Source organism: Numida meleagris, chromosome Z, assembly GCF_002078875.1.
Source record: "Numida meleagris isolate 19003 breed g44 Domestic line chromosome Z, NumMel1.0, whole genome shotgun sequence".
Classification (NCBI taxonomy): domain Eukaryota; kingdom Metazoa; phylum Chordata; class Aves; order Galliformes; family Numididae; genus Numida; species Numida meleagris.
The window spans coordinates 47,609,848-47,637,523 of record NC_034438.1 but is presented as its reverse complement, the minus strand read 5'-3'; the positions used below and the strand labels follow the sequence as shown (position 1 = coordinate 47,637,523).

The 27,676-nt window shown below is 39.2% G+C and overlaps 1 protein-coding gene across 6 annotated transcripts in view; it reads left to right on the top strand.

Annotated features, from left to right (window-relative positions):
• Positions 1-27,676, top strand: part of FER (FER tyrosine kinase) — a 185,913-nt gene that overhangs the window by 24,608 nt on the left and 133,629 nt on the right. For all 6 annotated transcript variants that reach the window (XM_021379740.1, XM_021379739.1, XM_021379734.1 and 3 more), the window contains 3 exons: positions 2,188-2,445; positions 5,275-5,448; positions 12,074-12,173. In XM_021379740.1, the coding sequence (XP_021235415.1) occupies positions 2,239-2,445; positions 5,275-5,448; positions 12,074-12,173 (481 nt within the window). In that variant the 5' untranslated portion in view covers positions 2,188-2,238. The remainder of the gene's footprint in view (positions 1-2,187; positions 2,446-5,274; positions 5,449-12,073; positions 12,174-27,676) is intronic.

The following is a 27,676-nucleotide window of genomic DNA, read 5'->3' as shown; positions in this document are numbered from 1 at the left end:
TTTTACTACTTAGTAAAGAGAGACTTAGCAGGCTGCAGGTAGATGTCATTAGATCTTCTGTCCTACTGATTTTTGTGATCTTCTTGCTCCATTGTAAGTCAGTAGAAGAAGAATGAAATATCACATGCTGAAAATATTTCCTGCCTGTCTTGCCCTTCTGCCTCTTACAGTGCAAGGCCAGACTTCATGTGGAGATTAAGTTCCTATTTTTTCTGAATCTGGGATTTAAGAAAACGGGCTTACAGCTTCTCATGTTGCTAATGTGCTCAGCAATTTAGTGAATGTACTAAAATGTGCTAGGAGAAAAATGTGATTGGATACAGAAGCAGATGTAGATCTATAGATAGTGTTGAAAAATCGTGCAAGTCATGCTAGGAAGTACATGCTGTAAGACTGTTTCTTTTAACTTGTCATACTAAAATACTGGTGTTTTTGTAAGATGCTTCTTTCACTGTGAAAATGATTTAATTAATGCAACTAGTAAAACATAGTTCATCCTTTTTAAATACAGCAAGTATAAATTATTTGTAGTTGCTGTTTATGACTGAGCTCTTACCCTTCAGGAAGAATTTTGAATATGATATATGGCTGCGAAGTTAAGAACATAAGGAAGCTTGTGATAGCTTTAGGGTTACTCATATAACCTTGATGTCCCTCTATTGTGTACATGCATAATAACACAATGTCACTCATGTTTTCCTTATGGGAGCTTTTGTTTCTTTCATTAAATGGCATGGCTCATGAATAGATACATAGTGGATGAGGCTTATTTCTGTAATTTATTGAAGAGCAAGGAGCTCCAGGAGAACACTTTCTGGAGTCAGGCTACTGTGAAGACTATTGTAGGTTCTGATGAAAATTTCTGAAACTTTCTGTGATAACTGAATTAAGCCAACAGCATTGTTATTCTGTATGTTTAGTATGGTGTAAATGATAGTCAGATGGAATTTTTTCTTCTTTCAGACGAAATTCTGTCTTCAAGTTTTGGGAATACCAGTATTGGCTAGTACAACATTGACACTGATTTCTGTGTCTCAGTTCACTGTGCATTAGTCCTGTTTTACCTCATGCGCTGCTAAGAAAATGAACGTACTAATGTTTGTAAAACACTGCTTGGGCAGCAATTTAAAGCCTATCAAGAAATGAGCACTTCTGCATTCATAAGTGCTAAAGGGTGGCTAGAGTGCCGGAATTAGCGAATAAGCAATACACAGGCAGTGTCTGGCAGTGTCTGTGCTGCAGTCTTGAGCGTAATTGTAGTTTATGTAAGTTCATCTTACCAAGTTTGAGGCTGATCAATGTGTGAACGGGTTTTTGCTGTTTACACAGAAGTCAGCCCACATTAAAACAAAAGCTGTGCAAGACTGTGGAAATTACTCATATATACGGGTTCAAGTCTTAAATGATGTGACCATGTGATTTATCAGTATAGGCTGGTGGTGTTTAAAAACTACCTCAAATGGGTGTCTTCGACCTGCAGCCCTTATGATCAAATGATGTCTGTATTGTGCAGTGAGACTGGACTACTTTGGAGGAAAACTGTGAAATTAAGGACACTGCCCTAATGTATTTATCGTGAGAACAGCGGAAGGTGGCATGGGAACCTGGTTTGGGGTGTTATTTAACTTTTGGGAGGTTGACTGTCACTGTTAACACAGTGTTTAGGAACAAACTAGCTAGTAATTTTCTAGTTATCCATTTACTGTAGATGCCTGAGAACTGATAGTTTATTTGGAATTTTCTGTGTTCTTTGGACAGTACCCATAAGAGCCAATCATTTTGGGTCACCAGTCGTGAAACAGTATAATGGCAGTGCTTGTCATGTACATAAATTTATATTTCTTTGCTTAAATAAATTGGTTTGGTCTTCAGTATCTTGTAGGTACTTTTATGTGTTCCCTCGTAACTCCACCTTTAGTTTGGGAAGTACAATTATATAACTGTGATTTACAGGAGGGAAGCTGGAGGACGCAAACTGGTATTAATTAATCTTGCAGTTGAAAATAACAGAAAGGACATGAGATCTCTTTCAGTGTTTGGTGTCAGTTCTCTGACATTTCTCTTGGTTTGCTTCAAATGACTTAATCTTGTGGCTAAGTCATTTCAGTTTTAGATGTTAATAGGCAGTCTTTGTAACTGTAAAGTTTTTTTTTTGTTTGTTTCTCATGAATTTTGTTTTGCTTTCAGATGTGGTGAAGAGCCTATATTTTCACCAGTACACTTTATCGTGCCTTAAAAATGGGGTTTGGAAGTGACTTGAAGTATTCTCATGATGCTTTATTAAAACTGCAAGACTGGGAACTACGACTGCTTGAAACGGTCAAGAAATTTATGGTCATGCGTGTAAAAAGTGATAAAGAGTATGCCTCCACTTTACAGAATCTTTGTAATCAGGTAGATAAAGAAAGCACTTGTCAGTTGGATTATATCAGCAATGTATCCAAGGTAAGACTGAAGAATTATGAATTTGGAATATCCTTAGAAATAAATGTTTGATTTTTATGTTTGTTTTGTTTGAGTTGGATTCTTGTTGATTCATCTTCTTGAGAGTTAATGTTTCCGAAGTGTTTAAAATTAACTCTTTTTAATTATTTGGATTGTGGAGAAGTTGAACTCCAGTCTTGCTTTTAATTTAGTAAGTTATCTAGAGTCCTGAATTCTGAAATTTCAGTATTTTATGTCTCTGTGTTTAGCCTCCTATTTTGCTTTGAAAACAGAATATGTTGCAGTAAGCTTTTCCTTTAAGACAGTTAAATAGGAACTGTTGTTTATGTTGTATAGAATTTGTGACAGAAATAGAAAAATGCCAGGAAACTTAAGGGAAAGCCTAGCATGCCAACTGTTATTCATGCCACAGTATGTGATGTAAAAACAAAACATTAATTCAGGATGTTCCTTGTATTTGTGAAGTTACTTTCCATCCAATTTAAAATACATTTGTTGACCTTTTTATAAAGGTAGGGTTATTAATTGTCAGACTTGGAGCAAGTACAGTGAAGATAACAGATGAAGGAAACTTCCCTGCTCCACCTGCTAGTAACCTTTTCTCTTGAGCTGGGTTCCTTTCTGACTACAGAAAACAATTTTGTTTTGTTGCTTATTCAGTTTTTGATCCTTCTGCTACTGCAGTGGTTACACGGTTCCTTCAGTCTGGCATGAATCCTGATCTCTGCAGCAAAAAACTGGTTTTGGGAGAAGATGAATTCTACACAAAGCAGTTTTTATGCAGTATGCTTATGAAATTGCTGCTTGAATACAAGTTACGGCATTGCAGCAGGAACATCAGTGCTTCATGTGCAGTCCTCTAGATTTGTACTGAACTGAAGTGACTGGGTGGCTTAAAGGCTGCACTGAAGTAGCTGGCATGCTTCAGCTGCCCTGAAATAGCACTGGGTAGTGTTTAACTGTGATGAATTGTATTGTTGCCTGCCCCACCCAGTATTTCTTGTCTTGTAAGTTGCTGCACTGTTTTCCTTTTCTTTTTTTTTTTCATCTGTGTGTTTTGGTGGTGTGTTTGAAGTGCTGTTCACCTAGTTACGTATCTTACACGCAGTTGTGATGATTTTGGTGAATTTACATAAAGCACTTTTGTTAGCTGATGTATGGGAAAGTCAGGTATTTTTTTCAAGCTTTCTGCTGCCACATCCCAGAGTTTTTACAGAATTACAGCGGTACTCTTAATAGTTCTTGCTGTAGCTGCCCCACTGTTCTTACATGGTGGGATTGTTCTCATCTGGTGGCTAAACTGCCTTGCAGTGCTTTTGGGCAGTGAAACAGCGTGGATTAGGGCTAGAATGATGAAGGAACGCTGACACCAGAATTTCGAGCATTGCAACCCTTCAGGTTCAACTTCAGGTGACTAGCTCACTGCTCAGTTGAGCCTCTGCAATGACTTGTGGTTTTGTTTTTTTTTTTTTCTTTTTTTTTTTTTCCTGTGAACACTTAAGCTGTAAGAAGCTGAAGATGTATCTTAACCCATTTTCTTTGTGGCTTGAACAGAGGCGCCTGTTTCACATTTTTAAGTCTTGTTTTGGATGTTGGCACTCAGGTTATTCTTTCAGGTTGTTTTTGCTCCATTTATTTCATTTTTCTATTAAGGAGGTGCTATTTTTCTCTTAAGCCCCTGATCTCCATTATCTTTTGCCTAACTACAAAAATATTCATGTAATACTGATAGATTTGTATAGGCTTGCCTTGGAATTACAATGTCAGCTTGGATTTTATACTAGCATAGTGATATATTGTACTATTGGTTTTAGTATTTAAAATATCAGAATTTTTGTTTGATTGCTTTACTTACACTGTTCTAATATATATTGCTATTTCATGATAGTTTTTGTCTCTTTCTGACATTTTACAGAATTAAAATCTGACACAATTTTTATGGGATGTAAATCTAGTATTTTATATCTCCTGAGAGTTAAAATACTGTCTCTGTATATTTATATGCATTGTTTTGTGTGCATATATATCTAAAAAATACTGTTAAATCCAACAAGATTATATTTTATTGCTTTTGATGGATTGTGCATTTTTATGAGAGGAAGTGCTTTGCCTTTTCTGATGTCCCCACTCAGCTGCTTTTTTGTCCCATATAAATCTTAATTTTTGAAGTTTTTCTCCTATGATAACTTTTCAGCTTACCTTCTGCTATTTTAAATTAATAAAATTATAGAAAACATAGAAATCTTGTTCAACCAGTGCTTTCTCATGTAAAAAGAGGAATGTGAGGAAAGGAAAAATGTACAAATTATTTCATTTATTTTTTAAATAGACAGATTTTCTCTTGGTGTCATTCTTGGGTTAATTTTTAAATAGAAAGACAGGTTTTTGCTGGGTTTCAAACTTTCTTGGGCTTGTTTGGTGAACTGTAGGCTAAGCATTTCTTTAGAGTTTATTGAAGCTGTGTTTGTCTTGCTGGTAATAAATCACCCTTAAAAATGTATTACTTTTACTACTACTTCACATTTGAGAGTGCTCTGATGAGTGCTCTTATATAACTGCTCCTCTCATACAGATTTTTTATATTATTTTTATTGTATGCAGCTTTGCGACATGGCTTCTGAAGTCATTTGAAAAGTTCTTTGTCAATGGAGAGATTAAAGACTTTTCATATGTAACCAGGAATCTGCAGTCTCTGAGCTTATTATACTGCACCACATTTAAAGCAGTTGTGCATCTTTTCCCATTGTTCATTTTCATTGTTTGGTTATTTGTAAACCAGAATAAGTGACTCTTCTCTCCTGATTTTATTTGCTTTTTATTTTTTTACAGTCTTGGTTGCTTGTAGTACAACAAACAGAACAGCTGAGCAAAATAATGAAGACACATGCAGAAGATCTTAATTCTGGGCCTTTACATAGGCTTACAATGATGATCAAGGATAAGCAGCAAGTGAAGAAGAGTTACATAGGTGTTCATCAACAAATTGAAGCGGAGATGTACAAGGTATTTTATTCAAATGTTCTTTATATAGTTGTTGTAATTTTGTGTACTTAAAAATAACATACTGAGAATTTTTTTAGATTTTCTATTTCTGTTTTTGCTGTTGTAAATGTGGTATCTAGGCTGATTAGTTCACATTTTAGTTACTTCCTATATGTTTTCTCTTCCTTGCTACTTGACAAGACAGAGAAGGAAATCTTTGTTCTGTATAATTTGGTCAGATAGTTGGAAAGGCTCCTAGAGGATGATTCTGTGTGACACTTCTCTGTTCCATCTCTTTTACTTTGCTCTTTTTATTGTAGACATTGTCTGAAAGCTTTTTTTATTGAGTGGTTCTGGCAGCCTGGACTGTTTTGGGCAGGGATGGGATTCTAATCCTTATTCTAAAAAAAAAAAATGAGTGTAAATCAAGTATTAAGGCTATAGGTGGAGCTCTTCAGGACCCTTGCTATTACTTGTCAGTTGTCTCTCTGATATTGACAGCACTGTGTCTAGTCAGTAAAACTGACAGAAATCTTAATTTAATTCAGATACTCTTGGGGAAGATTAGCTGCAGATGTGGAGAAACAGATTGATAGTCTAAAAGGTCTCATGAGAAAAACACTGTATCTTTCTTTTAGCAGAGATTTGGAGTAACGAAGTATAACACATGAGTAGTATAGTACAAGTATCACAGACTAGTGAGAAAAAGATTATTGGGCAGGTAATGAGAATAATCTTACTCTAGTACTAAACATATGTCATGTTAAATCTCTTGGCTTTAATAGAACCGCTTCCTTAATCTCCTGGGATCTTGGCATCTTCCCTGGGTATTGACTGTGGGAAGTACATCCTTTTTAATGCATGATTGGTAGAGGCTATCTTATCTGATAGAATTTCCAAGCCAAATAATCATTCACAGGCACTTACGGATTAGTGCCTCTGGAAATGCTTGGGATTGAAGGTGGAGAAAAAGTGATGTGATAAACTTACAGAGAATTGGAGAGATGGAAAAAGAAAGAAAATACAATAAAGAAATTAAAGAAAGCAGAAACAAGATTGCTGGGTATTCATAAACACTTTTAAAAGAGCCTGCATGGAACATGTTTTTTTTTTCTTTTTAAGTTCATCCTGATAAAATGCTCTTTTTTAAAGTAAGTCAGTAAGACTTTTTCAACAAAATATAAAGTAGATTAAGCACTCCCTAAGTATTTAATTACAGGCCATATTGATTTTAATCATAGGGTGCATGAAGTGCATGATCCTGGGAGTTTTTTCCATCCTAGTGAATAAACTTACACTGATTTTGTACCCCTTCTCTCTCCACTGCCCCCTTCTGCCTTCCTGGTTTTCCCAAGAAGCATTTGGATAACATTTTGGCTAGATTCCATTTTGGTTTCTTTCATTGTTAGCTTACATTATTTATTCAAAGGGTCTGTGTCACTGAAACACTTCCAGAATGGTTCCCAGAAGTCCCGAATACTCTCTGTGTTCTGTGATGTTAGGCCTGTTTTAATTATATGTGGTAAGAAAGTACTTACAATTTCCCAGAGCATTATCCAAAACTTGTAGAGAATAGTGTCTTTATAGGTCATAATCTTTAGGATATCTGGTAAAGAACTGTTTGCCCTCTCCTGAGAGCCCTTCTTTCTTATTCTAGAGACCTATACAACAAGGAATCTTTTTTGATGAAATTATTGAGGGTAAAGAAATACATGTTTCTTAGTAAATCTTGAAGTTTATTTCAATTCCCATTGGGATCTTTTATATTTTTTCTTTCTTCGTAAATTTTAAAGGGAGATAGTAGAGTAATAATGCTAGTTAGGTGGGCAAATATTGTGTAAATATAAATTGGGATTAGGATAATCTTTAACCACTTCAGCTCCTTAAGAGTAAACTGAGTATGGAGGTGCTTTGTTTTTCTCTGATGGTGGAAAAATACATTTTAAGGTTCAGGAAAATTAATTTCACAGTTATTACAAAGGTTTCTTAGTGGCCTAATTTAATTTCCAGTTTTCTGTTAGAAAAGCACATTCATTATTATGTGTGTATTAATTGCGTTCACTGCTTGCTAATCATGTCCTTTTGTCCATTGCTTAAGGTAGCTTTATAATACAAGTGTGCCGTAAAGTTTATTTCTCCTGCACTATCTCTATTAGTCAATAATATCAGTAGTTGTGAATGATTTTGCAGTACAAATAAATATGAGATGAGAATCTTCAGGGGACTGGGATAGGTAGTTGATGGAGTGGGCATACAGGCAGTTTTTTCTTCTATCCTTTCACTGGTGGGGAAGGATACTAAGAGGATCGGGAAAACTTACCTCATAAATAAATGGCTTAGGGTTTGGTGCAAACACAAGAATTTTATTTTTTTTGATCATGGGGCAATTTACTCGGCACCTGGCATGATGGCTGCAGATGGAACTCACCTGTCTCCAGGGCGTAAAATGATCCTAGCCTAGGAACTGGTGGGACTCATTGAAAGGTCTTTAAACTAGGTATGAAAGGGGAAGGGGACAAAATGAAGGCCAGTGGGGCTGAGGGGGTAGTTTGAGGCTTCATACTAAACTTGAGGGGTGAAGAGGGTGGAGTACGAAGGGATGGAGAAGGGCAGGGGGATGCTGTTGCTTTAGGGGATCCTAGATCCTCTAGAAAGGCAGTGAGACAGAAATCACACCTGAAGTGCCTTTATACCAATGTCCACAGCATTGGAAATAAGCAGTAGGAGTTGGAAACCATGATGCACTTGGAAAGTTATGACCATGTTGCTATTGAGGAAACATGGTGGGATGACTCCCATAACTGGAACACCACCATTGAGGGGTATCGGCTCTTTAGAAGGGATAAGCATGGTAGGAAGGGTGGGGGAGTTGCCCTCTGTGTCAAAGAGAGGATAGACTGTGAGGAGCTCCCTCTGAGAAACAGTCAGGAACAGGTTGAGAGCCTGTGGGTTAGAATTAGGGATAGGACTAATAAAGGCCAGCTGGTGATAGGGGTACACTACAGGCCACCTGATCAAGGGGAGCTTGTTGACAAGGCATCCTTGCTTCAGCTGCAGGAAGCATTGTGCTCACAGGCTCTCGTGCTGGTGGGGGACTTCAACCATCCAGATATCTGTTGGAAAAACCACACAGTGAACTGCAAGAGCTAAGAAGACTCCTGGAATTCACTGATAACTTTTTTGTTCAGGTATTGGACAGAATGACCAGAGGTGAAGCATTGCTGGGCCTGCTGCTCACCAATGCAGAGGAGATCATTAAAGGCGTGAAGGCTGGAGGCAGCCTGGGCTGCAGTGAACATGCCCTTGTTGAGTTCATGATCTCGAGGAATGTGGGGCTGGCAAAGAGTGGGGTCAGGACCCTGTACTTTGGAAGTGTGGACTTTAGTCTGTTCAAGGAATTATTGGCTGAGATCTCCTGGGATGCTGTTCTTAGGGACACTCCAAACAACAAAGATGTTGAGGAAAGGTGTTTACTCTTCAGGGATGCCTTTTTGAGAGCACAAGAGCTCTCCGTCCCTCTGAATAAGAAAGCAGGCAGAGGAGGCAGGAAACCAGCATGGCTTAGCAAGGACCTGCTGAGCAAACTGAGGGCAAAGGAAGGTACATGCAAGCTTTGGAAACAAGGGTGTGTCACCTGGGAAGCATACAGGGATGCTGTCTGGACTTGCAGATGTGGAATAAGGAAAGCCAAGGCACAGATAGGACTGAACTTAGCGAGGGATATTAAAAACAATATGAAGACATTCTACGTGTACATTGGCCAGAGGAGACAGGCCAACGCAATTGTACCTGCTTTGGTAAATGTAAAAGGAGAGCTGGCTTCAGCAGATGAAGAGAGGTCTGAGGTACTGAATGAGTTCTTTGCCTCGGTCTTCACTGGCAGCCAGGATTCTAATATTTCTCACGTCCCTGAGCCCTGCATCCCTAAACCTCTAGGTGGGGATTGGGGGAGTAAATCCCTCCCCACTGTAAGGGCAGAGCAAGTCTGAGACTGCCTAATGAGACTGAATGTGTACAATTCTATGGGGCTGGATGACATGCATCCCAGGGTTCTGAAGGAGCTGGCTGAGGTGGTTGCCGAGCTGCTGTGCATCATATTTGAAAAGTTGTGGCTGTCAGGTGAGGTCCTGGGTGACTGGAAAAAGGGTCACATCACTCCCATTTATAAAAAAAAAAAAAAAAAAAAGGGAACAAGGAGGACCTGGTGAACTACAGGCCAGTGAGTCTCACCTCTGTGCCTGGGAAGATCGTGGAACAGGTCCTCCTGGATGACATGCTAGATCACGTGAGGAATGAACGTGTGATCTGAGACAGCCAGCATGGCTTCACCAGGGGAATGTCATGCCTAACCAATCTGGTGGCATTCTATGATGGAGTGACAGCACTGGTGGACAAAGGGAAGGCAACCGATGTCATTTACCTGGACTTGTGCAAAACCTTTGACGTGGTCCCCCACCACATCCTTATCTCCAAATTGGAGAGATGTGGATTTGACAGATGGACCACCCGGTGGATAAGGAATTGGTTGAAAGGCTGCGGACAAAGGGTGGTGATCAACGGTTCTATGTCCAGGTGGAGGCTGGTAATGAGAGGTGTCCCCCAGGGGTCTGTCTTGAGACCAGTGCTCTTTAACATCTTTATTGGTGACACTGATGATGAGATTGAGTGCACCCTCAGCAAGTTTGCTGATGACACCAAGCTGACTGGTGCGGTTGACACAATGGAAGGAAGGGATGCCATCGAGAGGGACCTCAACAGACTTGAAAGATGGGTCCAGGTGAATCTGATGAGGTTCAACACAGCAAAGTGCAAGGTTTTGCACTTGTGCTGGAGGAATCCCAGATACAGACTGGGAGGAGCAATCCTTGAGAGCAGCCCTGCAGAGAAGCACCTGGGGGTCCTGGTGGGTAAAAAACTGAACATGAGCCAGCAGTGTGCTCTTGCAGCTTGGAAAGCAAATGGTATCCTGGGCTCCATCAGAAGAGGGGAGGCCAGCAGGGATAGGGAGGTGATTGTCCCTCTCTACTCTGCTCTTGTGAGGACCCAGATGGAGTACTATGTCCAGGTCTTGCGCCCCCAGTACAAGAAAGACAGGGAACTGTTAGAGAGGGTCCAAAGGAGAGCCACAAAGATGATCAGAGGGCTGGAGCATCTTGCCTACAAAGACAGGCTGAGGGAGCTTGGCTTGTTCAGCCTGGAGAAGAGAAGGCTGTAGGGCCACCTCACTGCAGCCCTCCAGTACCTAAAAGGGAGCCTACAAACAGGAGGGGAGTCAACTCTTTACAAGGGTTGATAATGGCAGGACAAAGGGAAATAGTTTTCAGTTGAAGGAGGGAAGATTTAGGTTGGATATCGGGGGAATTTCTTTACTATGAGAGTGGTGAGGTGCTGGAACAGGCTGCCCAGAGGTGCTGTGGATGCCCTGTACCTGGAGGTGTTCAAGGCCAGGTTGGATGGGGCCCTGGTCAGCCTGGTCTAGTATTATTATGTCTGGAGGTTGTGGCCCTGCCTGCGGCAGGTGGGTTGGAGCTTGGTAATCCTTGAGGTCCCTTCCAACCCAAGCCATTCTATGATTCTATGAATATGGACTAGTAGTTCACAAAAGTTCTTATCTTTAAATTAAGCCTTTGCACAGATGGCCTTGAAGTAGGAACTATATGTAGCATCTTGTTTGCTCTTGAGGGAATTTCCCTGAGTCTTCAAATGTTGCTGTTGAGAGTGAGAATAGTGGTATCTGGGCCTTACCTCACAAAGAAAGGGAGGATTGTGAATGCCAGTTTTCTTCATGCCAGTTGCATAAGGAGAATTTTTTCTGTAGAACAGACTTCCTTTTCTGTGCACTGTGGCAGGTGCTTTCATTAGGTTAAGTTCCTCTTCCATGATAGCTCACTGTGAGAGTGTATTGTTTTGTCAAAATTTTTACATTTCTCTACTATTAATGTCACCTTTTTGATATTGTAGTGGCTGGTTTGTTATGAACTTTGGTTACAAGTTCATGAATTATGAATATTTCTAAGCAGTGAACTAATTTCACACTGTAAATGAAAATAGAGGGTTAGCTTAATAGAGTCAGCTTAGTGTTTTGTGACGCAAAATGTTGTCAGTGTAACTGCATCTGCTGGAAGAAACTCTGTCAGTACTTCATTCCACAGTATTTTATTTTTTATTTTTTGTGAATATAAGTTCATGCACAGTTGCTACTTCTAAGCTGTTTGCATAAAATTTTATATCCAAAAGTTCTACTGTCTTTGTATTTGAGGCATTAAAAGAATTCCTTCTTGTGTGTTGAATGTTTTCATCTTGTATGCTTTAGTGATTATCCTTTTTGGTGCTTTTTTTGTTTTGACTGAAGTGGCATAGCATTTCTAATAAGTTAGATTTCCTAAACATTTCTCCTTATGCTGTACTGCACTGATGCAAGTGGGGAAATCACTTTCAGGCCTCTTATTTCATTCTGTACCTTCACTGATATTTGATTTTTGTTACGCTGCATAATAGCCTGATACAATTATCGCGAGCTGATAAAAAGTGGCAACATCCTTATTTTTGGACTAAATCTTATTAATTCTCTTTCAGTAATGATATGACATCTTTAATGTGGAGGATAAGTATTTTTAATGCTCTTTATGTTTCTGTTTTCTTACAGGTCACAAAGACAGAACTTGAGAAACTAAAATCTAGCTATAGACAACTAATAAAAGAAGTAAATTCTGCCAAAGAGAAGTATAAAGAAGCTGTGGCTAAAGGTATGACTGACTTTAGTTAATGTATTTATTATTGCCTTTTTTCAAAGGTACTGTAACTTCAGAGTGGAACAAGGTAATGCTTTTATTGTGAACAACTTAATGAAAATGTGAAAGCTCATTCAGAATCTTAAGTAAGAAAAGGTAGTTGTCATCAAGTGAACTTGTTGATACCCTAAAGATGATAAAAATGAAAAAAGGAAAAGTGGTAGTCCTTCATGGAAAAAAGGAAGATAACTCCTTTAAGTTCTTCAGTCGTTCCTTTAGCAGATGCGTTAGAATGTAAGATTGCTCTTCTGAACAGTGTTAGTAGTGAAAAACAAGTTGCAACTCCTCATGTACATCATAGCTGCAGCCTGCTTGCATCTTATGACTGTTGTAGTAGGCGTGTCATGGATCTTGGTCTGTAACGCGGAAAGGCCCTTCCCCATATGATTGTTATTGGTTCACCTACATACTTGAACCTGTGTCGTAGACACAGGGGCCGTGCTTCTTTGTTTTCATAACAAGGGGCACAACAACTCAGTGTATGGCCTTTCGGAAGTGACAGGTCAGAAGCGGGAGATTCAGTATGATTGGCCAGAAGCCCGCGTGAGCTTCTGGAACAGTCTAGTAAAAAGATAAGAAATACTATATAGTTCTGTAGCTTTTACCAATAAACGCCATTTTGCTGCATATCATATTGATGCTGTGTGTGGTATTTGGCTAGGACCGGGTTTAGGTTCTCCACGTGCAAGAATAATACTAAAAGGGTCACCGGAGTTCGGTAACATATGACCTGTTATGGTTGCTGAATAGCATCAACATCAATTCTGATGACAGCAGAATAGATCTAAAAGTTTTCAACATTAAGGAAAAGGAGGAAAAAATTTAAAAAGCAGTATGTCCAAACTGCATGAATTTTGATTTCCTGTGAGTTCTGTAAAAGATGAGAACAGTGAAAGACTTCGCTGTATGTTTTGAAGTATCTTGTTAATAATTGGTCTCACTTGCCTAAGATTCTTTTTCTTCAAATAAAATTAATTGCATGATGGTGCATAAATATAATTCCAACTGCAGTGTTTTGATATCATTCTGATTAACTGAATTAATACTTGGTTAGACAGATAACAGTCAAAAGCTGTTTTTGAGACACTTATATCTCCTGTGTTTCTTCCTGCTTCCATTTAGGATTTGTCTTCCATTAGTACAGTTCATGGTTGGTTTAACTTTCCTTACTGTTTTACTATTTTAACAGTCTCTCCAACCATCAGAAAAATTGTTTTTCATCCTAAGAATTTCTGAATTATTTTGCTTTGGTTGTGTATTTGCAGGTCAGCTGAGCTGTTTGAGTATTGTTAAACCAAGGTATTTTCAGAGGGTTTCTGAGCCCTCACATTGTCGAAGTAGTTTGCAAGGTGAAGGGAAGTCTTAAAATGATAGTTATGAATTGTTCCAGACATTAGTTGAGTAGCAACTACTTATTCAAGTGGTGAGCTATTAGGAGATAGACTTTTTGTTAGGATGAAGACTTGTTTTATTTTTCAGTCTTTCAAGAATGACTGAAAACAAGGGAGGGAACATTGCCCTCTGCTGTTACGGTATGCATAGTTGAATATCGAAAAAAAGCTGAAAAATATTTAGTTAAACAAAAAAATGCAAATTGTTATTCACCAACTCTCAGAAGAAGCATGAGCCATTCATTTCTACTTTTGTAAAATGCAATTATTGACAGACTCTGTTCTTCTGGCAAACCAGCTCTTCGTTACAGTGTCCAGCCCCTCCTGTCTAGAGCAAAAGGAAACAGGTGTTCCGCAGGAAATATGGCGTAGTCCTTGCTCCTGGGCTGGAGCTGGATTACTTCTAAGTCTGCACCGTACCCATGCAAGTTAGTCACCATGAAAGGCAGTGCAAATCATAACAAAGGAATAACTTAAAAATTTCTCAGTTTTGCAATTGTTATCATTTTGCAATTTGGTGACTATACTCTTTCTAACAGTACTTACAGTACTTCTACTAAGAAACTAACTTTACTGGAGCAGTAGGTGAAAAAGAGGTGCATGTGTTTCTCTACTTCAGGAAAACAGTTCTTTTTGTATCTTCTGGTTGGGTTGTTAAAAGCATACTTAGATTTTGAGCTGAACACCTAGAGTATTTAAGTGAGAAAACTGAAGTCTGGCGAAATTAGAGATTATTGAAAGTGATCTTCTTTAGAAGTAGTTGATTTTATAATTTTTTTTCTGCAGCTCAGGTAAAGCTCGGCTAACCTGTATCATACTTCACACCAGCTAACAGGGCAGTCACTTGGAATCAACATGATGATGCTGTAGAGAGTTACAGCTGCTTTCTTTTCTACCTGAAAATACGAAGGGAATTTGTGGAATGAGAATAAAAGTTAAGCATTGAATAATGACACTAAGTAATTACCATCTTTGTTTGTAGTGGGGAATGGGAAGGCAGCTGGTGGAGACTTTGGATAGAGAAGCTGTTTTATAGTGAGAAAAAATGGAACTGTTTTCTGAAGGATGCAGGAACTTCATTATGCGAGGATTTGTGCTCTCCAGATGTGGAGAAAGGTAAAAGTGACAGAGATGGTGGGTCAGGAGTTCTGGTAAGCCCTCCTGTAACATATCTTCTCCTCTTCCCTTTGGGAAAACAGCATCACAGCTGAGTTGTAGAGGTTGCACTACTAAGTCTTGGTTGCTGTTTAGTGCATAGACTGCATTGTACTGCCCTGTTGTGGCTGCTAGTATCTGCTTGCTGTGTCAGTCAGAAATTGTGGAATCACAGGATGGTTTGGGATGAATGAGACCTTAAAGATTCCCCACTGTGGGCAGGGTTGCCAGCTACTAGATCATACTCCCCAGGGCCCCACCCAGCCTGGCTGTGAAGATCTCCAGGGATAGCTCATTCACAGCTTCTCTGGGCAACCTCTGAGTAAAGCGTGTCCACCTAACATCTAACATAAATCTCCCCTCTTCTAGTTTAAAACCATTCCCCCTTGTCCTATGACTGTTCAGACTGTGTAAAAAGTTGGTCTCTCTCTTGTTTATAAGCTTCCCTCAAGTACTGAAAGGCCACAGTGAGGTCTCCCTAGAGCTCTCTTCTCTAAGGTGAAGAAACTTGGAAGCCTGAGCTGTTCTTTTGTAGGAGAGTTGCTCCTGCCCTCTGATCATCTTCGTATCCCTCCTCCAGACCTGCTCCAATAACTCTATGTCTTTCTTGTGCTGAGATCTCCAGACCTCGGGCCTCATGAAGGCAGAGCAGAGGGGGACAGTCACGTCCCTCACCTTCCTGGTCAACCTCTTTTGATGCAGCCCAGGATACTGTTGGCTTTCTGGGCTGCATATACAGTGCTGATACACTGCTGGCTCATGTGAAGCTTTTTATCCACCAGACCCCTCCCAAATCCCAATCCACAGGGCTACCCTCGAAGAGTTCTTCTCCCAGTCTGCATGCATGTAGGATTGCCCCAACCCAGGTGCCGTACCTTGCACTTGGCCTTCCTGAACCTCGTTAGGTTCTCATGTGCTCACTTCTTAAGCTTGTACAGGTCATTTTGGATGTCATTCTTTTCTTTTGTAATATCACCTGAACCACTCAGTTCAGTGCTGTCTGCCACCAGATTGCTTAGGCACAACTTGCTGTTGTGAAGCCATTCTGGTTGTCCTGGATCACTTCCCTGTGTTGCATGTGACTTAACAGAGCTTCCAGGAGGATCTGTTCCATGATTTTCCCAGACACAGTGGTGAGGATCATTAGCCTGTAGTTCTCTGAGTATTCCTTTCTACCATTCTTAAAAATGGGAGTGATGTTTTCATTAGCAACATAATTTGCTATTCTTTTGTGGACCAGTTATTACCATGGGAATCACAAATGTAGCTTGCCTGGTTATGCTTGTGTGTGGAGATCTCTGCGTCATGAAGTCTGGTTGGTGATACTCACTTGATTGATGAGCAGTTTTTGTCTTTTACAGTCCTTACTTCTGTCGATGATTTTATGGGTGGTGAGAGAAAAGCAAGCCGGGAGGGGTAGTGTCAGCAAGCTGAACTAGTCCAGTGCTTCTCTGATGATATATACTTAAGCAACTGAGGATCTGTACAGATTGTTTTTAACAGTCTCTTCTGGTTTTATAACATTTGAGTTGGAACATTCTGTAAAAATGTGCTGGGAATGCACAGCATGTTTATTTGCAGAATTGGGCCAATAGGGTATGTTGGGATCATTTGGAGAAAAGCTTGAGAACTACTGGGTTATCTTTACCTAATGAAATAGACAGCCCTTTGTAATCTTTTGTATGTGTGATATCCAGAAAAAAAATCTGTCAGCTTCTTAGAGCAGTGTCCGATAGTGACAGTCACAGATTGTGTGTACAGCTCTAAACCTACAGTGATATTCTAACATCAGTGATGCTGAGTAACAAGGTAAATAAATAGAATATGGCATGTTGACTTAGTTGCTGCGGGAAAATGCACCACAACAAAATTTGTGCTAGATGTAAGGACATTATTTTTCCAAATAAGAGATCACAAAGTTCTAAAAAGTTTCATAAATAATGAGTAAAGAGCACAAGCTGGAAACTGTGGAACACTTGTTGACATTTCTCACTACAGCTCGAATCTCAGTTGATTGGATATGTAACTGCTTCCAAATAAGAATGTTATTTACAGAATTATTTTTGTTTCTTCAGAATGACACTTCCTTATTAAATTTAGTTGAGAATGTGTTTTTGGGGGATTTTTAATGTTTACGTTCTTGATGTTGTTTTGATGAAACAGTACTCACTGCTAGATTTAAAAAAAAAAAAAAAAAAAAAGGTTTCAGAGAAATAATGAAGGTTATACAGGATCAAAAGTAATATTGTGTTCTTTTCCCTACATTAAAAAAAAAAAAAAAGGAAAGCATTAATTCTTAGACTTAGCATTTATTTTTACAGCTGATTTTGGTATTTGATGTTAAAATGTGAAATGATTTTGTATCAGTTAATCTTTACAAGCTGGAATAGAGCCAGTATAGCTGTAGTAGGTTCATACTGGATTTTTATGAAACATCATCTTTACTCAGCAAAATTTGTAATTTTAGTGGAAATACATCTTGTACAGATGTTTACTGTATTCTTATTGCTAGTTAATTACTGACTGAATGTGGAAACTATTGTAACATTTTTAAGTAACAAAATGGATCAGAAATAAACAGTAAAGGAGAAATATAGTGATTCAGTATATTATTAATTGTTTAATATTATGCTGCTACAGTATTATGGAATAAAACACAGATGAGATTTCCCTAGGTTGGCTTATGTTCTCTGACAATGTTGTGATTTAGAGGAGACTGGAAATAGTAACACTACACCTAGCACATTACAGAACATTGCATCTGTTGAAAGAATGCTTTCTGAACCCTACAACTCTTGTGATATAGTACTTCAGATTCGATTTTACTTTTGTGTTATATATTGAATTTTCATAAATAAGAAAGCTGTTGAAAAAGCTTTTATTCGGATTGCTGTCCTGCTACACTTTGTGCTGAGTGGCCAGGAAATACTTGGCTTCACCAAGGGTAGATCTTGCCTGACCAATCTGGTGGCCTTCTACGATGAAGTGACGGCATCGGTGGATGGGAGGAGGGTGATGGATGTCATCTACTTGGACTTCTCCAAAGCCTTTGACAGGGTCTCTCATCACATCCTTCTCTCTAAATTGGAGAGGTATGGATTTGAAGGATGGACTGTTCAGTGGGTTAAGAACTGGTTGGCTGGTCGCAGCCAAAGGGTTGTGATAAATGGTTCTATGTCAGGGTGGAGGCCGGTCACGAGTGGTGTCCCCCAAGGCTCAGTCCTGGGACCAGTGCTCTTCAATGCCTTTATCAATGACATAGATGATGGAATCGAGCGTACCCTCAGCAAGTTTGCAGATGACACCAAGCTGAGCGGTGCAGTTGATACACTGGAAGGAAGGGAAGCCATCCAGAGGGACCTGGACAGGCTGGACAAGTGGGCCCATGAGAACCTAATGAGATTCAACAAGGCCAAGTGCAGGGTGCTGCACTTGGGCCAGGGCAATCCCAGGTATTTATACAAACTGGGGGAAGAAGTACTTGAAAGCAGCCCTGTGGAGAGGGACTTGGGTGTCCTGGTGGACGAGAAGCTGGACACAGGCCAGCAGTGTGTGCTTTCAGCCTGGAAGGCCAACTATGTTCTGGGCTGCATTAAAAGAGGAGTGGTCAGCAGGGAGAGGGAGGTGGTGGTTCCCCTCTACTCGGCTCTTGCGAGGCCCCATCTGGAGTACTGCGTCCAGGCCTGGGGCCCCCAGCACAAGAAGGACGTGGAGCTCTTGGAAAGAGTGCAGAGGAGGGCGACCAAGATGATCAGAGGGCTGGAGCACTCTCCTGTGAAGAAAGGTTGAGGGAACTGGGCTTGTTTAGTTTGGAGAAGAGAAGGCTCCGGGGAGACCTCATTGTGGCCTTCCAATACTTGAAGGGAGCGTATAAACAGGAGGGGGATCGATTGTTTGTGAGGGTGGATAGCGATAGGACAAGGGGGAATGGTTTTAAGCTGAGACAGGGGAGATTTAGGTTAGATATTAGGAGGAAGTTTTTCACACAGAGGGTGGTGACGCACTGGAACAGGTTGCCCAGGGAGGTTGTGGATGCCCCGTCCCTGGAGGCATTCAAGGCCAGACTGGACATGGCTCTGGGCAGCCTGGTCTAGTGGTTGGCGACCCTGCACTTGGCAGGGGGGTTGAGACTTGATGATCTTTGAGGTCCTTTTCAACCCAGGCCATTCTATGCTTCTATGATTCTATGATACTTTTATTAGGTGGCTGGTGCATTAATTCTGTCTGTAAAATTGTGATTATACTATTACATTTCTTGATGGCATATGCTGCCTTTAGGGTTTGCTGAGGTGAGAAAAACTCTTGAGTTTATTTTTGAGTGAATCTAACACTGTAAGATGAAACAAATGCTGTTGGTTGAACTGGTCTGTCCTATTCACAGATGTCAGGAGGCTTGGATGGATTTCAAATTAATCATAAAAACATTTGAGTTGGAAGGGACACCAAAAGGCCCCCTAGTCCAATGCCCCTGCAATGAACAGGGACACCTAGAGCCAGATGAGGTTGCTCAGATCCCTGTCCAGCCTGACCTTGAATGTCTCCAAGGATGGGATATCCATGAACTCTCTGTGCAGCCTGTTCCAGTGCCTCACCACCATTATTGTAAAAAACGTCTTCCTTATATCCAGTCTAAATCTCCCTTCCTTTAGTTTGAAATCATTTCCCACTGTCCTGTCACAACAGATCCTGCTAAAGACTCTGTCTCTTTCTTTCTTATAGCATCCCGTTTTAGATACTGAAATGATCCTCTCAGGTCTCCCTGGAGTCTTCTCCAGGCTGAACAGCCCAGCCCTCTCAGTTTGTTCTCGCAGGGGAGGTATTCCATTGGGTCATTTCTCTGGCCCTCCTCTGGATGTGCTCCAGCAGCTCCATGTCTCTCCTGTATTGAGGACTCCACATCTGGATGCAGTACTCCAGGCGAGGCGTCACCAGCACAGAGTAGATGGGAAGCATCACCTCCCTCTCCCTGCTGGCCACACTTCTTCTGATGCGGCCCAGGATACAGTTGGCGTTGTGGGCTGTGAGGGTACATTGCTGACCTACGTCCAGCTTGCCATCCACCATCCAGTACACCCACGTCCTTTTTGGCAGGTCTGTGCTGTTTTTGTCTTATACCTTGCATTGATAGTGGGGTTTAATACTCTGCTGTAGCTCGTAGCCGCTCAAACAGTGCTTGCAGGCGTGTCATGGTTTTGTGATTTTCAGTTATTGGTACTCCACATCATAACATCATGTAGTGGATATACCTGGTTCTCAGAAGAGAAGGACTACTACAGTCCCCGCGGTACTTTGCTCCTCTGTTACCATTTCCAGCCGGAGGGAAAAGATAAAAGCTCGCAGTATAAAAACTTGCAGATCATGAGACCTCAGCCTTTTTTCCGCCCATCTCTCGTCTTGGCAGCACCTCGCTCTCGAGCCGTCTTATCGTCGGTAGTAGAATAAGGCCTACCTTGATTTTGGGACATTCTCTCTCTCTGTATTGGATTTATCAGCTTAAATTGTAATTATATTGTATTATAGTGTGTTGTTTTGCATTCTGATATCTTATTTAGTAAATTAGTTTGTTTCTCCTCAGATTGTTGCTGCTGTTGTTTGCTCTCAGGGCCATCTCCTTGCCCTTTTCCCTTTTCCCAGGGCGTGGACCCATGGATCCCCTGTCCCCTTCGTCACGGAACTGGGCTGAACGCCTGTAAACCGTTGACAAGGTGCTAGGGTTTTTTCTTGTGTGTGAAATAAAGCTTCTAGAGAAGGAAACTGTGGGATTTGGGACCAGCTTGAACATATCGTTTCCACTCACTGGAAACATGCACCACCAGGATGTGCTCCTCAGTCCTCACAAGCATTTATGGGTTGGAGTGTATTTGTTAGTGGTGCTTATTCAAATATCTTAACAGCAGTTCATAAGATTGCATTTCAATTCTTTTTTTGGTACTTTGTTTAATTTAAGTGCTGACATGCATAAAATAAATTTATTGAACTATTAACTCAGAAATTTAGGTCTTCAGTATTCTGTAAATTTGAAATCTTGAAGCATATACAAAGATTTTTTTCCCCATCAGAAAAGTATTTGTTACTTGCATTCATTAATTTGTTAGATAAGGTTTGGGAAAAACTTATCCTTGTCTCAGAAATAAGTTGAGTAGAGGAGGAAGTGGGTGATTTTCCTTGTTGAATTCATGTAGGTTTCTTGCAAGACATAAAGGGAAGAAAAAGACCTTAGACCAAAAGAAGATAGAAGTCATATCCCTGTAACATTGGTCTTGTGGAAACCATATCGGCTAAGAGCACTGCGCTTGCATCTCTTTATTTGGAAAGTAATGTTAAGGTTGACCAGTATCAGACTGATTCCTAATAAGAACTAACAATCAAAATAATCCTATGAGGGCTGCTCTGGAAATAATGCATTATTTTATTATGTTGGCCCATGACATCAGAGGCAGATGTTGGTGGTATGATAGTAGAGGTTGAATCTTCCTGCCAATATTTCATCACATTTTGTTGCCATGTGACAGATGGCAGCAGAAGGGTGGCCTAACAAGATGGTGTCTGACATAGAAGTGCATCTGAAGCAAAGTTGTGTCGTTGAATTCCTTCATGAATTAAAAATGGAACCCGCAGACATTCATTGAAGCTTGCTTAACATTTATGGAGACCAAAGAGTGGATGTGAGCACAGTGAGGTGGTGGATGGTGTGTTTCAGCAGCGGTGACAGTGGGTCACTGCTGCTGCTTAGAGGCTCTTCCTCATTGCTGCCAAAAATGCATAGCTAAAGGTGAAGACTATGTTGAAAAATAGTGTTTTATAGCTGAAAATTTGCTCTATAGAACAGTGTTATCGCGCTCTTTATAGCTGTTGTATTTTCCATGGAAATACATAGGAGGCATTACTTTCAGGGCTACCCACATATCTTAGTTGGAACAGTTTCATATAAAAGGGCTATGTAGGTCAGTGTAAGTTATTTTTAAAGTATCTTGACTTCTGGTCTTACGGAAGTGAAGCACGGCTCAGTATGGGAAACAGTGCTTCAGAACTTGCATTGCTGGGTCATGCACTAGCAGTTTTCTTGGCTTCAGTAAGAACTATCACATGACAAACTTATTTTGATAGTTGCTAATAGTATTTGGGTGTACTTTGCACAACAGGGGGTGGACGCCAGCTCTGCACAGTCCTGCCCTGCCCAGCCATGGCCCCCTAGCTATATGGCTTGGATCACCATCTGCAAAAAAAGTAGTTGTCACTGCCTAGTCAGTAAGCAAATCCCATGCCATCTTACTAAAGGGTTCAGGTAAAGCTCCTTCCAGCAGGCGCTTACTTTCTACTGTTGGTGTGTATTTTTTTGTTACTGTTCAGCCTTTGTAGCACATAGATTAAGCACCTGAGTATCACAGGTTGGGAGTAACTGTTTTAGCATGAACTTTGTCTTATGTAGCCAAACACTGAGTTTGCTTCTTGCTTCAGCTGGCTCCACTATCTTCAACTTCAATCTGCCAGTGTTTTTTTTTTGTTTTTGTTTTTGTTTTTATGTTAACTGTTACCAAATTTTCTTAGAAGCAAAGTGACATAATATCCTTTGGTTTTCTCTGTCATCACTAATTATTTTAATTCTCTGAAGACAATTGTTTTTTATGTCCTTCAGCTCTTATTTCTATGACATTTGTAGAGCTATGCCTGTCTTCCTTAATGTCTGCAGTAGTTTTAGATCTTTGGTACCATTACATCTGATTTTAATCCTGATTCATATCTATTTCTGTCTATTCAGATGTAAAGTTTTTCTCTGTTCCCTCTTCTTCCATCAGAATTACTTTCCATATTCATATGTATAGCTGTTTTTCAGTATAACAACAAGAACTGAATTCTAAATGGATGTATTTTTAACTTGCTTCCTTCACTCTGTGTAAAATCCTTCCCTTCCATGTTCTAAGCATTAGCCAGACCATTTGTGTATTTCCTTATGATACTCTGTGGTTCCATACTGAAAGTTTTTTTTAGATGTTTGCTATTGTTTGAAAAATGAGTTGTCAACCACATGCTGTCTGTTTAGTAAGGGATCCTTTATCCCAGAATCAGCTGTTTTGATCTTATGCTACAATCTCTTTTTTCTCCAATAACAAAGTACTGTCTCATCACGTTGTGCTACTCTTAAACATCTGTGTTGTTTTTCCTGTTTTCATCCATAACTAGAAATTTGATCAGATTTGCTTTTGCACTTCCTGAACTGCAGAGGCAGTTACTTGAGTTCTTAACGTAATGTCTTGTTCTACAATTTTCTCCAAGATTCTTAGCTGTAGTTCTATTTGTCTAATTATTTTCTTACCCACTGTTACTCATATACGGTCTGTCAAGATCTTCAGATTACATTTTAATTTTTATTTGGTCTGTCTTAGAGTTCTGCTGCTTTTCTCTCCCCTTTTGTTAAGCAAACTTAAGAACAAATAGCTTAAAAATGATTCTTCAATGTGATCTTCTAGACAGTTTTTTCTTAATAATGTTGCAAAGCAATGCAAGTTGCTCTTTATTTAGGATGGAGTTCTTTGGTATTTGTATGACCTGTAGGATTTATTCATTATTTTGCAATGAAAAAAAAAGCTCAGAGCTTATAATAGCATGTATCCTTTAAAGTACAGTGTTGTAGGTTGTTTTTGTTGTTGTTTTTTTTTCTTCCTACTAGCTGATGTTCTGTGTAGATACCAATATATTATTTCTTAGAACATTCAGTTTCAGAATTGTTCATAAACACTTCCTGTGTTTAACCTATCCAAAGTGTTTCTATTTGAACTTTTGATTTTGAGAGGAAAGCTTTGAATTTTATGTTAGTCAAACCTGAGATTTTCACTGCATGCTTCTTCTCTATTAAAAGGGTAAATTTGTAATAAAATGATTTTATCTCTTGGACCTTCACTTGTGTTGTTGGATGTTACTTAATATTTAGCTGAAAGGCTTAAACTAAAGGAGCTTAACTGGAATCTGCTGTTGCAGAAACAAGAGAGTGCTGGTCATTTCTTAACTTACACTACCATGAAGCTGAATTTGAAATCTGAACAGCTAAACTTCTATTAGTTCATAAGTGTTGCACTACATATACCACCCATCAGAAGATGGATCCTTGTTGTGTGCAAATGAGTGGATATGTTCATTATATATCAAAGTGTTGCAGTTTAACTATTTCAATAGAACAGTGTAATCTTTAATGTAAATTTGTAAAGCTTAAAAATGTTACATTTTTTTGAAGTTGGTAATAGCTAAAAGTAATGAACATATAAAAGGTTTTTAGCCTTAACTTAACACTTTTGACCAAACATTAAAAGTTGAGGGTAAAAGTTGTAAGCAGAAAAAATTATATCAGTAATTATCAGTATAATTATTTCTTTTTAATCCAAGATATATATAAAATGTTTTTCTGCTTGTGCAGTGTTCATTTTCTGAAGATCAGTTTCTTTGAGATGTTTACACTGTGGATTAATACTTATTTGAAAGATGATAAAATGAACTTTATGAGCTGATCTTTTTCTTACTTGTGAGGAGTTGTCCAGTTTCTGTTTTGCCATTGTAGGTGAATATTAGGCTACAGGAGTTCTTACAGTTGTAAGAACTTTGAAATAGCAAATCTACGCTTTTAATAGAGTTTTTTCTGGTTGGCTCCTGTACTGTATGTAACAGAGTTGTTACTAGAAATTGAAATACTTGACTCTCTAGAGTAGTTTAACAAGAATGCCCGCCTTTTCTTTGCGAATGTTGAACTTTCATAATTGAATTTTGTAAGCTTCACAGTACTGTTTGTGACTCAACATATTGTATACTCAGTCTGTTTCGATAAACATTAAACAGATTTGACAACAACTGATGGCAGTAGAATTATATCTATTTATAAAATTCAGTATACAGATAAAGAAAATTTGATGTTTTCCTCAATGTTAATTGACACATAGAACAACTATGTACTCTGCCTCACTGCGTTTTGCTGCTTTGAAGAATAAATTACAGTATGGGAATAGTACTATAGCTACCTTTCTTTTATTAATTATATGTTCAAAGACTGCATTTAAAAGTAGGATATGTATGGTAAGTTGATTTAGTCTAAAATTTGTGGAGGTATTTTCCTAATGAGTAATGAATAGCAAAGGAATTTAGTTCTTATAGCATAAAAAGGGGTAGTTTAGCCATTAACAAGTTCTATGAAAGAGATACAATGCTGGTAGTCTTTAGTTATGTAGTTATGATTGTTAATGGTGCTAATTTTGAGTTTTGCTTAGCTGTTGAAAGCTGTCGTGATTTGTAGGCCAGGAACCTTTACTGATGGAGCTCTGTAGTGTTCCACATACACTGATTTTTGTTAAACTGATAGCATATGCAGCTTAAAGACATGCATGGACAAGCTGCAAGTTTTAAGTTCTTAGTTTTACAATAACATTTGGAGATAATTTTGGTTTATGTAACCTAGAACATTTACTCCAAATAGCTTGAGTAGGAATGGCCAAACAAAGAATATAAACAAATAGTCCGTCTCTTTCTCTACTGCCATCTTGACCTCCTTCACCTGATTCCCAAGGAGTTCTCAGTCCAGTGAATCTATTGAACGATTAAGCTAGGTTTAAGCAAAACTGAGTTGTTCCAGTTCTGAGTTCCAGCTGCCTTGTCCGTCCTCTTTCATCCAGTCCCTGAACTGTAGCTACTACTTGATGGCTTCCCCTCCAAACTCTCTTCAGTCGCTTTCCATTATCTTTACATGTTCACCTGCCTCTTATTCTCCACAAACACCGTGTGGTGTGTATGTTTTGTCTATCAGCAACCAAGATGATGCCATAGTCTGCTGTATTTGAAAGCTGAGTGTATTTGACACTTAGATTCATTCTCAGATTTGTTGAAGTGTTTTGTTAAGGGGTAATGTATACAGGCAAGTACTCGAAGAATGGGAAAATTAGGTACTACGCTGTACCGCTATCCTGTACTCTTGGTATGCTGGTGTCAGATGTGTTCAGCAGTTTCCAAGTTCTGGGGCGCTATTCTGGCCATGCCGTTTTTTTTTTTCCTGCCCTCCAAATGATACAGGTTTAATTTAGAAAAAATAGCTCAGCGTTCTTATGCTTTGGCAAAACAAAACAAAAAAAGTCTTCCAGTAAAACATGAATTTTTTGTTACTTGCTTGAGTCAGCATCTTCAATGGCATCTTTATCACCTCATATAAGACCCAAGTAATGTTTCAGAGGGCTGTCCACTGAGTGCCTACTTCTTCCTTTAAAAACTGATTATAATATTTCCATTATAACTTTCTCAAATACCTTTAGAGTTCTAAAGCTAAACAGCTTCCAGTCCTGCTAATTTCTGACACCTTGGAGGAGAAATTGTTTATCACTTTGATAAGTTTCAGCATGGAAAATTCTGAATATCACTCATAATGAACATGAATGTAAAATACTCATATTTTCTTCTTCCTTACCAGCTCTCTTTATATAGCTAACAATCATTTAGACTTTCTGACAAGCTTGCTGACTCCTGTGTATTTGAAAGAGCATTTATTACCAGTTTTGTTGCGGTTTTAGAAGCTTGTCTCTCAACTTTTGACGTGCCTTAATGTGTTTCTGTATTTTATCTTAATACACAGTCCTTTGTGTGTTCCTTGTCTGACGAAGTTTTGGCTTTTCAAGATATTAACTAAGGCTTTTCATCTGCCATGTCTTTCTTTTCTTTAATGCTTTGTGATATGTGGTTGACATGTTAAAATAGTCTTTCATTATTTTATTTATTTTAAAATTATAAGAAATGCAGCAGTTTAAATGAGATTGTTCTAGTTAGTGTACGTTAATTTGTGCAGATAATTGTGAATCTGCACTTGATAATTGCAGATATAGATTCATTGAATTAATTCCTGAAAGAAGTAACCACACAATTCATAAATATCAGATTCTTCATAACAAGGATAAGAGGAAGAGCTTATAAGTCTCAGTAAGGAATCATTTCAATATAATGTATTATCCTTTCATGACGATGACAAGGGCAATGCATGATCAGTTTGGAAATTTCTAGTAGAGGCGCAAATCTGTCTGCATAAAGCTGCTTGGAGAATGATTATTAAGGGTGGTCCTGTCAGAGTAAAGTATCCTGTGAGATACTGCGGGATATATGTTGGGATTAGATATGGGTTGTCTTTCGGTGTTTCATCGCTTTGATCTAGAGCTTGATTATTAAATTTACAGATATCAGCATACCTTAAAGGGATTTAAAGTGCTTTAGAGTTTAAGATCATTCAAGAAACTCAAGAGATGGCTGGAAATAAATTGTGGTGTGTGTATATATATATAGATATGTAGATATAATTTATTTATTTATTTATCTATTTTGAAATATCAGAGGCCAAAACAAAAGTAATCGATGTTACATGTGTATGGGAACTATTAGGCCTGAACAAGTGATTGAGCACCTGGTGAAGGGGTGTGGCCAGCCCTGGGTGCACAGGTGCAAGCCATTCTCCTGTATGACTGGAAGGGATGGACCCTGGGTCCGGACCTCATTTTACGGCTGGTAGCCAAAAGAAAGCATCTCTTCTTGGATATCCCCTTCTCTGAGAGTTTCCACTGAGCCCTAATCTGTGGAAGAGGGTGAGCTATTCTTTCTTTATTACTGAATTGTGTCCATTGCCTTTCTTGAGTGATCTGAAACTGGTTAAAGGCAACTTTATCATCTGCCTCCTATCCTTACAACATGTTTGTATGGTGTTCAAAAAAAGCACTTTTTTTTTTTTTTTTTGCCTAGGAGTGTAATTTACCCCTTGGCTTTCAAAGTTGAACTTTACCTGAAGTTACACTTGTGTAAAGTTATGAGCCATTCAACACAAAGGGAAAGCAGGATTTACAAGGGAAGGCTATAGCTTGGCTAGTGTAAAGATTAGAAGATTGGGTGGAAGAGGAAAGTATATAA